The 13,393-nt window shown below is 41.4% G+C and overlaps 1 protein-coding gene across 10 annotated transcripts in view; it reads left to right on the forward strand.

Annotated features, from left to right (window-relative positions):
* svila (supervillin a) overlaps positions 1–13,393 on the forward strand; it is a 236,612-nt gene that overhangs the window by 193,262 nt on the left and 29,957 nt on the right. For all 10 annotated transcript variants that reach the window (XM_080211847.1, XM_080211827.1, XM_080211867.1 and 7 more), the window contains 4 exons: positions 2,872–3,013; positions 8,035–8,311; positions 10,482–10,636; positions 11,617–11,722. In XM_080211847.1, the coding sequence (XP_080067973.1) occupies positions 2,872–3,013; positions 8,035–8,311; positions 10,482–10,636; positions 11,617–11,722 (680 nt within the window). The remainder of the gene's footprint in view (positions 1–2,871; positions 3,014–8,034; positions 8,312–10,481; positions 10,637–11,616; positions 11,723–13,393) is intronic.

The raw sequence follows: 13,393 nt of genomic DNA on the forward strand, positions 1-13,393 counted from the left end.
CTACCTATATAGATTCTTTAATTTACTTTTATTACATATTTCTATAAACTAGTAACAAATAAATGATAAGTTATATCTCCTAACTAATGGATTAATATAGAAATAACAAAATTTAGAGAAACTAAGACTTAATGTATTTCATTATACATGAAATTTATTGGCTATGTGAGATATTGGCTATCTTACATCCACTGTAATTAATGCATGAACTATTATCTATTGTAATGGCTACTAATCAATTTACAGCACCTTTTCACGGTAATTCTGGCTGTGAATTACCGGCCAAATGGTACTCTGCAAGATCTACATTTTAAATATATTAAATGGCCTTGGTTTCTTATTATTAATCCAGTCTTTTATTATTCACTGTATCTTAATAAATCAAAGCTTGGAAATTACTTTTCTAACCTCGATTGGTGAGTCATAAAAGGATTTTCCAAGTATAGTTTATTTAGTTTGCACATTTACTACATGGTAGAATGGGCAAGTTAATAGTAGCTTGTTTGTAAAATCCTATGGGTTCAGTGGCTCAATGGTTATGTTATTGGATTAATAGTCTAAAGGCCAGAATAATGATCCAGGAACATGTGTTCGATAGCTCAATAATATAAATTCAATACATTGAATCAACAAAGGATCAACAGCCCTTCTGCCCTTTTCAGTTTTAAGCACAAGATGTCAGAAAAGTTACCTCAAGGATAACTAGCATGTGGCGGTTAAGTGATCTCAGCAGCATTTCATTTTAATCCTTCAATATTGGCTCGACCAACCATAATGAAGCAGTTTGGAAAGATGGAATCAAAAGCTGTGGCCATGAAATTGCCCGATTGTCATTAAAAAATCTCATCTGGTTCACTAATGTTCTTTGGAGAAGGAAATCTGCCGTTCTTGCTTGGTCTGCCCTGTGCATAACTTCAGCCTCACAGCAAAGTGTCTGACTTTTAACTGCCCTCTGAAGTGGCTCACCATCACTTCCTCAGGGACAATTAGGAATGGTCAGTAAATCCTAACTTTGCTAGTGACGCCCTTATCTTGTGAATGAATTACAAAAATGACTTCCCTTAGAAAAAAGTGAGATACTCAACACAGTAATAAAGGAGATGTCAGAAAAGTCACCACTAGCCTTGTGGTGGTGAAGCGTTCGTAATAACATCTCATTTTAATCCTTCAATGTTGGCTCTTCCTATCATTCATAGAATCATACAATCCCTACAGTGCATGAAGAGGCCATTCAGCCCATCAAGTCTGCACCGTCAACAATCCAGTGCAGACCCTATCCCCATAAGCCCACATATTTACCCTACTGATCTCCCAACACCAAAGGGATTCATATCATTGAGAGGGTGGAGTAATGGATAGCAAATATATGAATGCCCCTGCAAGTGTAGTGTCTCCGTGTGTGCTTTCTTGGGCACTAAAGATGGGAAACATATGCTGTCCTTTCAAGCCGTGTACACGTCCCATAAACAAATAAGTATGTTCAGGCCTGGGCATTCTATTTTACCACAGGTCAGTAATTTATTATTAAATGAAAACAAAATACTGCAACTGCTGGAAAACTGAAATAGAGACAGAAAATGCCAGATAAAAGCAGGTCGGACAGCATCTGTGGAGGGAGAAACAGAGTTAATATTTTGAGTCCATTTGACTCTTCTCCATTATTATTTATTTTTAAAACTATATTAAAGAGTAAGTAAAGCACAGGACACTACATTTTGCTGGATGTTACTCTCCTTGCCCATCTTTATTTATATATCTAAAAACACATTTATTCTTGTTAGTTTTTTCAAACTGAAATTCCAATTTTATTGCTACCTGTTACTGATGATTCAGTATCCGGGGTGGCAACTCCAGAAGGCTTATTTAGAAACATAGAATCATGGAAGGAGGCCATTCGGACCTACATGAACAGTAATCCCACCCGGGCCCTATCCCCGTAACCCCTGCTAATCCCCTGACACTATGGGACAATTTACCATGGCCAATCTGCCTAACCTGCACATCTGGGAATAGGGATTTGCTTGCGTGATGGGGCAGCACAGTGTCACAGTTGGGGTGGCACAGTGCCAAGCACTCCTGCTTCACAGCGCCAGGGACCCAGTTTCGAGTCCCGGCTTGGGTGACTGTCTGTGTGGAATTTGCACATTCTCCCTGTGTCTGCATGGGTTTCCTCTCTGTCCAAAGATATGCGGGTTTGGTGGATTGGTCATGCTAAATTGCCCCTTAGTGTCAGGGGGAACTAGGTAGGGTAAATGCATTGGGTTATGGGGATAGGGCCGGGGTGCGATTGTGGTCGGTGCAGACTCAATGGGCCAAATGCCCCCTTCTGCATTGTAGATCTATGATCTTTGGACTGTGGGAGGAAACCGGTGGAATCCCACACAGACATGGGGAGAGCATGCAGACTCCGCACAGTAACCCGAGGCTGGAATTGAACCCGGATGCCTGGCGCTGTGAAGCAGCAGTGCCAACCACTGTGCCACCGTGCCGTCCCGTCATGCAGTGTCACACAAGCAAATCCCCATCCTTTGCCTTGTTTTCAGATGCACATTTCAGAGCAGCCCAATCAGATGAAATACTGGCTCATCTTCACAGTAATCAAAATGTGGGCAGATGTTCTGCTAGAAGTACTAATATGTTCTATTAAAAGGAGAAAGTACAGGGAATAAGTGTGTGAGGGTGTATATAGATTTTTTATAAATAGATGTGAAATTATCATTTACTACATGAAGCAGTAACTTCTTAAAAAAAATTATTTCCTTTATCGAATTCTTTGGCCACGATCCCACTTTGCGCAGTAAGTCATGTGCAAGATGTCAGATGCCAAGTGTTAATCATAACCAGCTGCTTGCTTCTTTTTTCCACATGTAGGAAAGGTCAAGGTCGTCCTGATTGGGCAATTTTTGGCAGGCTGACAGAGCATAATGAAACTATTTTGTTTAAGGAAAAGTTCCTGGACTGGCTGGAATCAAAGAAGCCCTTACAAAAAACTGGAGCTGAAGAAGAGCAGAAGGTGAACCCCATTTGCTTATATTATCAGTGAAGCCAAATCTTTTAATCCTTTTTGTCTTTTCAAGCACCTGTGATGTCACATCAGAGGGTGAGATAGGGTGGACAGTGAGGGCCTTTTTCCTCAGATGGTGATGGCTAACACAAGGGGGCATAGCTTTAAATTAAGGGGTGGTAATTATAGGACGGATGTCAGAGGTAGGTTCTTTACTTGGAGGGTAGTAAGGGCGCGGAATGCCCTGCCTGCAGCAGTTGTGGACTCGCCAACTTTAAGGGCGTTCAAATGGTCAGTGGATAGGCATATGTATAACATTGGAATAGTTTAGGTTAGAGGGTCATTAGATTGGTTCCACTGGTCAGTGCAACATCGAGGGCTGAAGGGCCTGTACTGCGCTGTAATGTTCTACGTTCTATATAAAACCTGATAGACTGGGGGACATTGAGTATTTTAGCCCTGTCAGTGGATGTAGTTTAGACCTAAATCCTAAAGTCTCGTGAAACTTGGTTTTTCACAAACTTCTTCTCTTGAGATTTTGTGATCATATGCATTACAATACTTCCTCCAATTTATCAATAATCATTTCTGAACCATTTTAATGGGTACAAGAGTGTAGATCATTCAGATCCTTGAACTTGTTATGCCGTTCTGTTAGATGATGAATGATAACGTATTTAATTCCATTTTTCTATCTGTGTTTGTTATATCTTGGTAGCCTTAACCAACAAGAATCTACTGATAGGGATCACAAGCTTTGGTAAATGCTACATTGAGCACAGAGGCAGGCCATTCAGTCCAACCGATCTATGCCAGCATTTATGCTCCACATGAGCTTTCTCCCACAACAGTCACTGAATTAACAAACTATAGCAAATAGAATTGGAAATGGTGTAAGAAAGTGAGAGAAGGAAAGTAGGCCGTAGTTTGTTTAAAAAGGATTTAATTATTAGTAGAAGAATATAAATATGTGACCAGGCATCTTGAGGGGAATTGCTTGATAGAGCAGACGCAGCACGGTTTCGTTAAGGGGAAGTCATGTCTGACAAATTTATTGGAGTTCTATGAGGATGTGTCTAGGGCGGTGGATAGAGGAGAGCCGGTGGATGTGGTCTTTCTTGATTTTCAGAAGGCGTTTGACAAGGTACCTCACAAGAGGTTATTGCAGAAGGTAAGGGGGCATGGAGTTGGGGGTAGGGTGTTAGCGTGGATAGAGGATTGGTTGTCAAATAGGCAGAGAGTGGGGGTTAATGGGTGCTATTCAGATTGGTGGATGGTGACTAGTGGAGTGCCCCAGGGGTCGGTGATGGGGCCTCAGCTATTTACCATTTATATAGATGATCTGGAGGAGGGAACCGAGTGTATGGTGTCGAAATTTGCTGATGACACCAAGATTGGTGGAACGGCAAATTGCGCGGAGAGTGTGGAGAGTCTGGAGAAGGATCTAGATAGGCTGGGCGAATGGGCCAGGAACTGGCAAGTGGAATTTAATGTTGGCAAGTGCGAGGTGGTCCACTTTGGTAGGAATAATGGTAGGAAGGACTATTACTTACGTGGCGAAAAACTGCAGCAGGCAACGGTGCAGAGGGACCTCGGGGTCCTTGTGCATGAGTCGCAAAAACCCAGCTTGCAGGTGCAGCAGGTGGTCAGGAAGGCTAATGGGATGCTGGCCTTCATAGCGAGGGGGATTGAATATAAAAGCAGGGAGATCTTGCTGCAGCTGTATAGGGCATTGGTGAGGCCGCAGCTGGAGTACTGTGTGCAGTTTTGGTCGCCGTACTTACGCAAGGATATTTTGGCCTTGGAGGGAGTGCAGAGGAGGTTTACTAGGCTGATACCGGAGTTGAGGGGGTTGAGCTATGAGGAGAGGCTGAATAAACTAGGCTTGTACTCGTTAGAGTTTAGAAGAATGAGGGGAGATCTCATTGAGACGTATAAGATGTTGAATGGGATGGATAGGATAGAGGTGGAGAGACTCTTCCCGCTCAGAAAGGACAGTAGGACTAGGGGGCACAGCCTCAAAATAAAGGGGGGGCAGTTTAGAACGGAGTTGAGGAGGAACTTCTTCACTCAAAGGGTGGTGAATCTCTGGAATTCTCTGCCCATTGAGGTGGTGGAGGCTGCCTCGCTAAATATTTTTAAGACGCGGGTTGATGGGTTTTTGATAGGCGAGGGGATTAAGGGTTACGGGGAGAGGGCGGGAAGGTGGAACTGAGCCACGACAGATCAGCCATGATCTTATTGAATGGCAGGGCAGGCTCGAAGGGCTAGATGGCCTACTCCTGCTCCTATTTCTTATGTTCTTATGTAACATGCCACTCTTCCTGCTCTGGTAAGAGTCAGCAATTGGATTTGGATGGGCCGTGGTTGCATTTTGCCTCCAACCTAGCACATTTGAACTTTCAACTCGATTGGAAGTAAGCATTGAGTAATCATAAAGATAAAATGGATCACATAGATGGTGTGAATTTTCAGTAGGAATTCAATAAACTGCCTCACATGCATTAGGGAAAAGTATTAGAAATCTTACAGTCACAAAACCAAGGATATGGATCAATGAATATTGCTTGGGCCAGTCAGGTGGTTGGAAGTGATGGATGTGAGGATGATAAATCCAACATTATGATTTATTCAGAGAATGAAAATGTGAAGAAGTGTAAAATACGACATAATGGGAAAAATTAAATAAATGGGGTGTTGCCAAGTGTGGATGGACAGAAAGAGGGGGTTCAAAATATAATTCCCTAAACTGAGTGCCTGTAGATAAAGCCATAACAAAAGCTAATTGAATTTGTGGCTTTAATCTGTAACCAGATTTTACGAGTCAGAGAGGTCATGATAAATTTATAAAAAGGCAATTGTTAGATCACAAATGAGAGTATTGTGTGCAGTTTCGAAAGAGAAAGAAAGACTCACATTGATAAAGCATTTTCCATAACTTCAGCATTACAAAGTGCTTCACAGCCAATAAAGTTCTTTTGAATCATAGTCACTGTTGTAGTATATTTTGTATTAATAACTTTGGTTGCGAGATAAATATTGGCCATGACAATGGGGAGAATTTATCTACTGTTTTGTGTCATCCTGAGGGAGCAAACTGGGTTTAATATCTCATCTAAAAGATTGTATTTCTGAAAATGCAACAATCCCTCGGTATAGCAAGCATGTCGGAGCTGTCAATTCATTAGGGAGATGGCATGGATCTGATACGGTAGTCATACGGAAGCTACAGCTATCACTTGTTAAAACAGCAGATGATATTAACATTAAATCTCACCCTAATTTGTTTTATCGGTTAACTGGAAGTGTAATCTGGGTACATGTTACATAGAGTATATGGCACAGAAGCAGGTCATTTTTAGCCCTACCAGTCCATACTGGTGTTTATGCTCTACTCAAACCTCCTCCTTTCTTATCTACATCTACCATTGCTACATCGATTTCGCTCCCTGCCCCTCATTCTCACTATTCTTTGGGAAATTCCCTTTGGATTTCTTGGTGCCTTTCTTTACTTATGGGTTTTTAATTATGTTCTCCTTTAATTAGAGGAAACACCCTCCCTGTATCCACTCTATCAAAACCTTAAAAAATTTTAAATACCTCTAATGGGTCACCTCTCATCTTTTTTCACAAAAAAAGAAACCCAGCCTGTAATCCCTTTCCTGACATGTGTAAAGCCACGCATTTCTAATATCATCCTTGTAGATCTATTCTGTACCCTCCAATGCCTCTGCATCCTTTTTATAATATGGCAACCATAACTATACACAATACTCTTAAGTCTAACCAAGATTAGATACAGGCTGAGCTTAACTTTCCTACCTTTAAATCCTATCCCTCGAGAAATAAAGCCTAGTACTTGGTTGTATTATTAATGCTCTTGATGACTAATGACAATTTTTGCAACTTCAGTGATTGGTATATTTGTACTCTTAAGATCTCAATGTTCATCTGTCCACCTAGAAGGTATGCTATTGCATGTCAGGGAGGCACAGTGAATGAATGAGGGCACGTACTTTTGATATTAATTGAAGCCACATCAACAGGATCTGTGCATTCAGGATCTGGACAGCTCTATTATTTTGGTACAGGATTTATACCAAGCCTACACCATCCTGTTCAAGATCAGATTATTGTTTTAAATCTATAAACGTTTTAACTAGACTTTCTTCCATCATTATGAAACTGGTGTAAATTAATCTTTCGCAAATGCACTCAGTCCAACTGGCAAGATGAGTTAAATCCTTGATAGACTATTTTTATTTCCTTCAGTATGGCTGTGTGTGTGTTTTTTCTTCGTTATGGGTTAGCTGTAAGTCTTAAGCGATTGGGTGGTGAATGTGATTATTTCCCACCAATCTCCAGCAATCCATCACAAATTCTTCCCTAATTTGTCAGTTTGAGAGTGATGCATAATTTGTTTCAAAGAAAATTAACTTTTAAAATCCTGTGGCTGTCAAATACAGTCCACCGATTATTCAGCATTTCCTTTTGTGATGAATAAAATGAATTGAGCAATAACTTGAACTGAGCAATATAAATAATGGCAAATTAGAAATTTGTGCTTAGCAATTTAGCTATTAGCTGAATTAAGAGGAGTAGGGACACGTCTAAACCAAAACTTTTCTGCTTTGGGAAATTGTAATAAGTCCTCGGAGACAAAGGTCCCTGCACCAAAATCCCTTTATTTACAAGTTTGACAACAGCATACAGACTGCTTTCAGTTAGCAGTCCACACTTGGAGTCCCAGAGGAACTGACACGCCTGGTTAAGTATAAAGCAAGAGGCTCCCTGATTGGCCGTTAATTAGGGAGTTCCTATTCTAACAGGCCCACCTCAATTGCCTGATTAAAATGTTGCAGAAATGTACAATCCAGGAAAGAGGAGGACTGGATTTCATACCTTTTCTGATCTATTCAAACAGGGGTCCTTTTTTTTTCCAATTAAAGTTCAATTTACAGCTTGTATTTTGCTAACTGGTTAAGTTAACTTTACAGACAACTTACAGGTCTTAAATCCTTGTCTTGTAGCAGGAGCACGGGCTTGATCTTAAACCATATGATGTTACCTTGATGATCCCTCAGTCTCCAGCCCCCGTTGGGACAACACTTGATGGATTAAATATTGGACGTGGCTATGGAATAGTCGAGGGGGAAGACGGGAGGCAGTTTGAGATCACCAGCCTCTCAGTCGATGTATGGCACATACTTGAGTTTGACTATAGTAGATTACCCAAGCAGAGCATTGGGCAGTTTCACGAAGGTGATACTTACGTGGTGAAATCAAAGTACCTGGTGAGCACCACCGGTAAGTGCTGATTGTTTTAAATTAAATAATTGATAAAGATTCTAAGCCTGAATCAAATAGAAATGATTCTTAATAAATCTTTGTGGATCAAGACTAGAAGCTTTGTTTTTCTACATTGTATAGATGAAAATGCTGGAATTTATAATTGCGGCATGGTGGTACTGTGTTTAGCACTGCTGCCTCACAGCTCCAGGAACTGGGTTCAATTTCAGCCTTGGGTGACTGTGTGCGTGGAGTCTGCATGTTCTCCCTGTGTCTGCGTGGATTTCCTTCCTCTGGGTGCTCCGGTTTCCTCGCACAGTCCCAAGATGTGTAGGCTAGATGGATTAGCCGTGGTTTTTTAAAAAAATGGACTATGGGAATAGGGCAGGGGAGAGGGCCTGGATAAGATTGGGTCTTGACTCGATGGGCCGAATGGTCTCTTTTGCACTGTGGATATTCTATTCTATAAAAATGCTGTATATAGATGTCTCCATTTTAAATGAGGGTGTGGAGCAGGCAGAGCTGGGAGGGTAGTATGGTCATTGAGGTATTTGAAGAAGGAGGGTCAGGGACATGGAGTCTTGGCTGATAGTAATGGCTGGGCCTCATTTGCAAAAAGATTCAGAAAATTCCACCTGAGCCACCTCCACAATCTGGCCAGTGAATGGGAGGAAACAGTACCTTCTCTGTCATCTGCTCAGAGGTGCAACTGAGATCACTCTTGGTAGGGAGGGAGCAAGATCAGATTGATTACTGACTGGCTTAGTTTTAATTGACTCTTTACCTAGTTACCGGCAGTGAATGAAAATCAGATGAGATGTTCACTTGTGCTGAGCCAGTTCAAAGATTTTTGGGTACAGATTAAAAGGAAGGAATAAGTGAATAACATTTTATTCCCAACATAACCACTCCAGTGAATGACTTGTTGCCCTTCTGAAATTACATTAGCTCAGGACAATGCAAGCTGGGTTCTGATGAAGAGTCATTGTTGGCCTGAAATGTTAACTCTGTTTCTCTCTCCATAGATGCTTTCTGACCAGCTGAGTATTTCCCACATTTTCTGTTTTAGATTTCTAACATCTGCAGTATTTGGTTTTGTAGTGATGAAAGCTTGTATGCACCAATATTATTGAACGTAATGCAAGTTCTGTTTTAAGAGAACAACGCTGGGGTGGAATATTACTGTTCTGAGAGGAAAACATGTAGATGGCTTGCACATACCCCAAAGTAAGCGCAGAGTTGACCCGCTGCAGGCTGACCGACCTTTCAGCCATAAGGTACTCCGGCCAGGGTAAACGGACAGCTTGTGCCTCACTGAAGAGGAAGTCCAGTTGGCCACCAGCTCCATTAGTTCTGGCTGTGCCAAGAATGCACAATGTAGGTGCTGCTAGCACTACCATGAGTAAGAAGGAGGAGGCCCATGAATCTCCAGAAACAGGTAATTCCAGGTTCTTGGGCAGATTAGAGAGGCTGGTGCATGAGGGTGGTGGGTTCTATTTTATGCTGGGCCGCCCCTGATTTACAAAACGCAGCCCCTGGGGATAGGATCCCAAACCCCCACCCCATCCCGCACTTTGAAAAACTTGCTTAAAAGATTGGGCTGCCACTCCCATCTGATTGCTCCTACCAAACATGTTATTGCCTTGGGCAGTACGTTACCGAATTCAGTTGGCTTGGTAACAAGCCTAATTGACTCTTGATTATTTATTTATTTATTATCACTCCCATATTATGAGATTGGGTAGGAAGATGTTGCATGGGCCTATTTTATATTCTGTATTGTGTGCATCCTTTGTGAAAACAAACCCAGTGGTGGGGATGGGGAGGGCTTAGAATGCAGCCCTAGGACTCTGAAAATTTGTGTAGCAGTATGTTAGAAACCTCTTGGCCTATTCCAAGGTAATGTTTATACAGTCACAGTGATTCACATTCCCGTAACACTTTTTGGATATGGATTGGCTGCCAATTAGTTTTCATTGCTTTTGCACTGTTACGGAAGTCCCTCCGGTATACAAAATCATCTCCCTCAGCATTATACAGGGTGACGGTTCATTAGCAGTGTTTGGGCAAATAATCAAAGGGAAAATATCCTAGATAGGGGAATTTTGGAGATTCTGTCACATATAGAAATGTCTATTGATGCCTTTGATGCTTTAACCTATTTTTGGTTTCTTTACACATACCACAGTTGGTAAAAGACAGAAGTCTGAGCTTGTTCGGAACACTGCTGTCGGAAAGGAGAAATGCGTATACTACTTCTGGCAAGGTCGTCACTCAACTGTGAGCGAGAAAGGAACATCGGCTCTGATGACTGTAGAGTTAGACGAAGAGCGAGGAGCACAGGTGAGCCTTTCCCACCAATCCATCTGTGTACTGATGATGTCCTGACATTTCAGAAATGCACAGTTGTGATCTATTCATGAAACACGTTAAAAATAGATTATATTTCCAGTTACGGAATAACAGGCATTATTTTTATAATAATGATTTGTGCTTCAAAAAAAATGGCGCACGTCATTTTTCATCATTCTTCCAGGTGGCAACTTCAGAAATCACAATAACGTTGACTGAGGTAAGCTGTTAAATAATGACAAATACAAGCTAAAACAAGAACTGTTGTAATGGATTGTGTTAGGAAACAAATGCCTTTTAAGCCATTTCCTAAGTAACTCCGAATGCATTTCAGCAGATATAATTCATATCACCTAATTGATTTGTCTGCAGTGCAAATTTTAACGTCTCCTCACGGTTTGTTTTATAAATTAATTTTGGGCAGAAATTTGACTGCTGGAACTACAGTTCCATCATTTCACTCAATTCCGTGAGCTGAATAGTTGGGGGTCTTTATTTTTTTTAACCACGTCTACGTTCAACAAGCAGATATTTCTGGTCTCTCTGCGACTGGGATAGATTCCACACTTGAATATTGTTAGGAACGGGATTTGCAAGAAATTTGAGATGCCAAACATAGATATTTTCTCATTACCTACCATTATTTATCTAATTGTTTCATGATTGTCTCTGGGTTTATTTCTGGCTTACCCTATTTACTTACAATTTTTGCTGTTTTTCTTCCATTTTTCAGTTTTTATCTCTATATATTAAAACACCTGGCCCCTGTCCCAACCCACCCTGACACAATCTGAAGTACCTAGGTAGTGATGAACAACCTGTTTTTAATACTGATCTGTGAAGTGAAATCCAGGAGTTGTAATTTGTATCAGTTACTCCTTGTGTTATGAAGAACCATGTTTAATGGTCTAGATTAACTAAAGAAATTGTTCTAAAACTAACGGTTATTTTTCTGCCTTGTTTTATTCCAGGTCCAAGTGCTGCAGGGGAAGGAGCCACCCTGTTTCCTGCAGCTGTTTCAAGGAGGAATGATTGTGCATGCTGGTAAAAGAGAAGAAGAGGAGGAAAGCTCACAAAGTAAAAATTCCTCGTGGTTTTGTGTCTTGTTAAATAGAATCCCTACAGGGTAAAGGAGGCCATTCGGCCCATCAATCCTGCACTAGCTCTCGAACAAAAGCATCTTTCCCAGGCCCACCACCCCCATCCCCATAACCCCACATATTTACCACGCTAATCCACCTAGCTTGCACATTCTAGAACACGAGCATGACCAGTCCCCACTTAACCTGCACATCTTTGGGTGTTGCATGATAGTGTAGGACTGGCTAAACCTAATAGTACAATGTGATCAGCCCCTGATAATCAAATCGTTCTCTGCAGAATAAAAATTTATAGGTGGAGAAATTCATTTGCCTGCTACATAAACTTAATTTGATTCCCCTGGGCTGTAGCATCACAGGTTTGCCATCTGTGTGGCATACTTCAGTGAAATCATAGTACCCTCGTCACATAATGTTCTCCATATTTTTCAAATGTAATATCTAAATCAATTTTCCCCTTTGCAGTATAATTGATTATGTACCATCTGTTTGTACATAGTTTACCTGTTACTTGCTTTAATGTAATCATGGTACTGGGCTGGCAGTGAAGGTTGTGAGTTCATACCTCAGCATTTTAAGTGGATTTGATTTGATTTATTATTGTCACGTGTATTGGTATACAGTGAAAAGTATTGTTTCTTGTGTGCTGTGCAAGCAAAACATACCGTTCGTAGAGTACATAGGGGAAAAGGATAGAGTTCCAATCGTTGTGCTCCACTTGCAGGTAGGGTGAAGAGAAAGATCAGCTTAATGCATGCCAGGGCCATTCAGAAGTCTGATGACAAAGCCCACTGGTACAGTTGTTAGCACTGCTGTCTTAAAGCACCAAGGATCTGGGTTTGATTCCTGGCTTGGGTCACTGTCTGTGTGGAGTTTGCACATTCTACCTGTTTGAGTGAGTTTCATCTCTAAAACCAAAGATGTGCTGGTTAGGTGGATTGGCCTTGCTAAATTGCCCCTTAGTGTCAGGGGGACTAGCTAGTGTAAATGCATGGTGTTATAGGGTATAAGGCTTGGGTGGGATTGTGGCCAGTTCACCTTGTGCACTGTAGGATTTTTTGATTCAGTAAGCTGTTCTTGAATCTGTAGATACGTGTTTTCAGACTTCTGTATCTTTTGCTTGACGGTAGAAGGTGGAAGAGAGAATGTCCAGGGTGCTTGGGGTCCTTGATTATGCTGGCTGCTTTTACGAGGCAGCAGAAAGTGTAGCATGGAAGGTTATGAATGTGAATTCAGTCAAATCTGCCAGCAGAGAGAACGAATGGGGTAATTAATGAAGGAAACCTGCCATCTCTATCTGGTCTTGCCCACAAAAAAACTCCAATCTGTGGTGGTCGAGGCGGCAATTTAGTTATAAGCTTCTCATCACTCTCCAAAACATGCTTCTTTTTAAATACTTGACTAATTTTGCAATATATCGTCCTTAGTTCCCTTCTCATTCTTTTTTGCTTTCTCCCTGTATCACATGTCTCCCTTGATTCTCAGGGCTGTCTGTTCCAGCCCTCCATCGTTGCAGGTGTAGAGATTTGCCAGTTGGAATTGAGCGAGTCCAGCTTTACCACAGGGGATCTAGGTTTGATATTCACGTTGCTGCATTGCAGATGTCAGCTGTGCTGTTCTGGGGAGACTTACAGGAGAGGCCACAAAG

This window comes from Carcharhinus amblyrhynchos, chromosome 2 (assembly GCF_965287045.1).
Source record: "Carcharhinus amblyrhynchos chromosome 2, sCarAmb.v2.hapA, whole genome shotgun sequence".
Classification (NCBI taxonomy): Eukaryota; Metazoa; Chordata; class Chondrichthyes; order Carcharhiniformes; family Carcharhinidae; genus Carcharhinus; species Carcharhinus amblyrhynchos.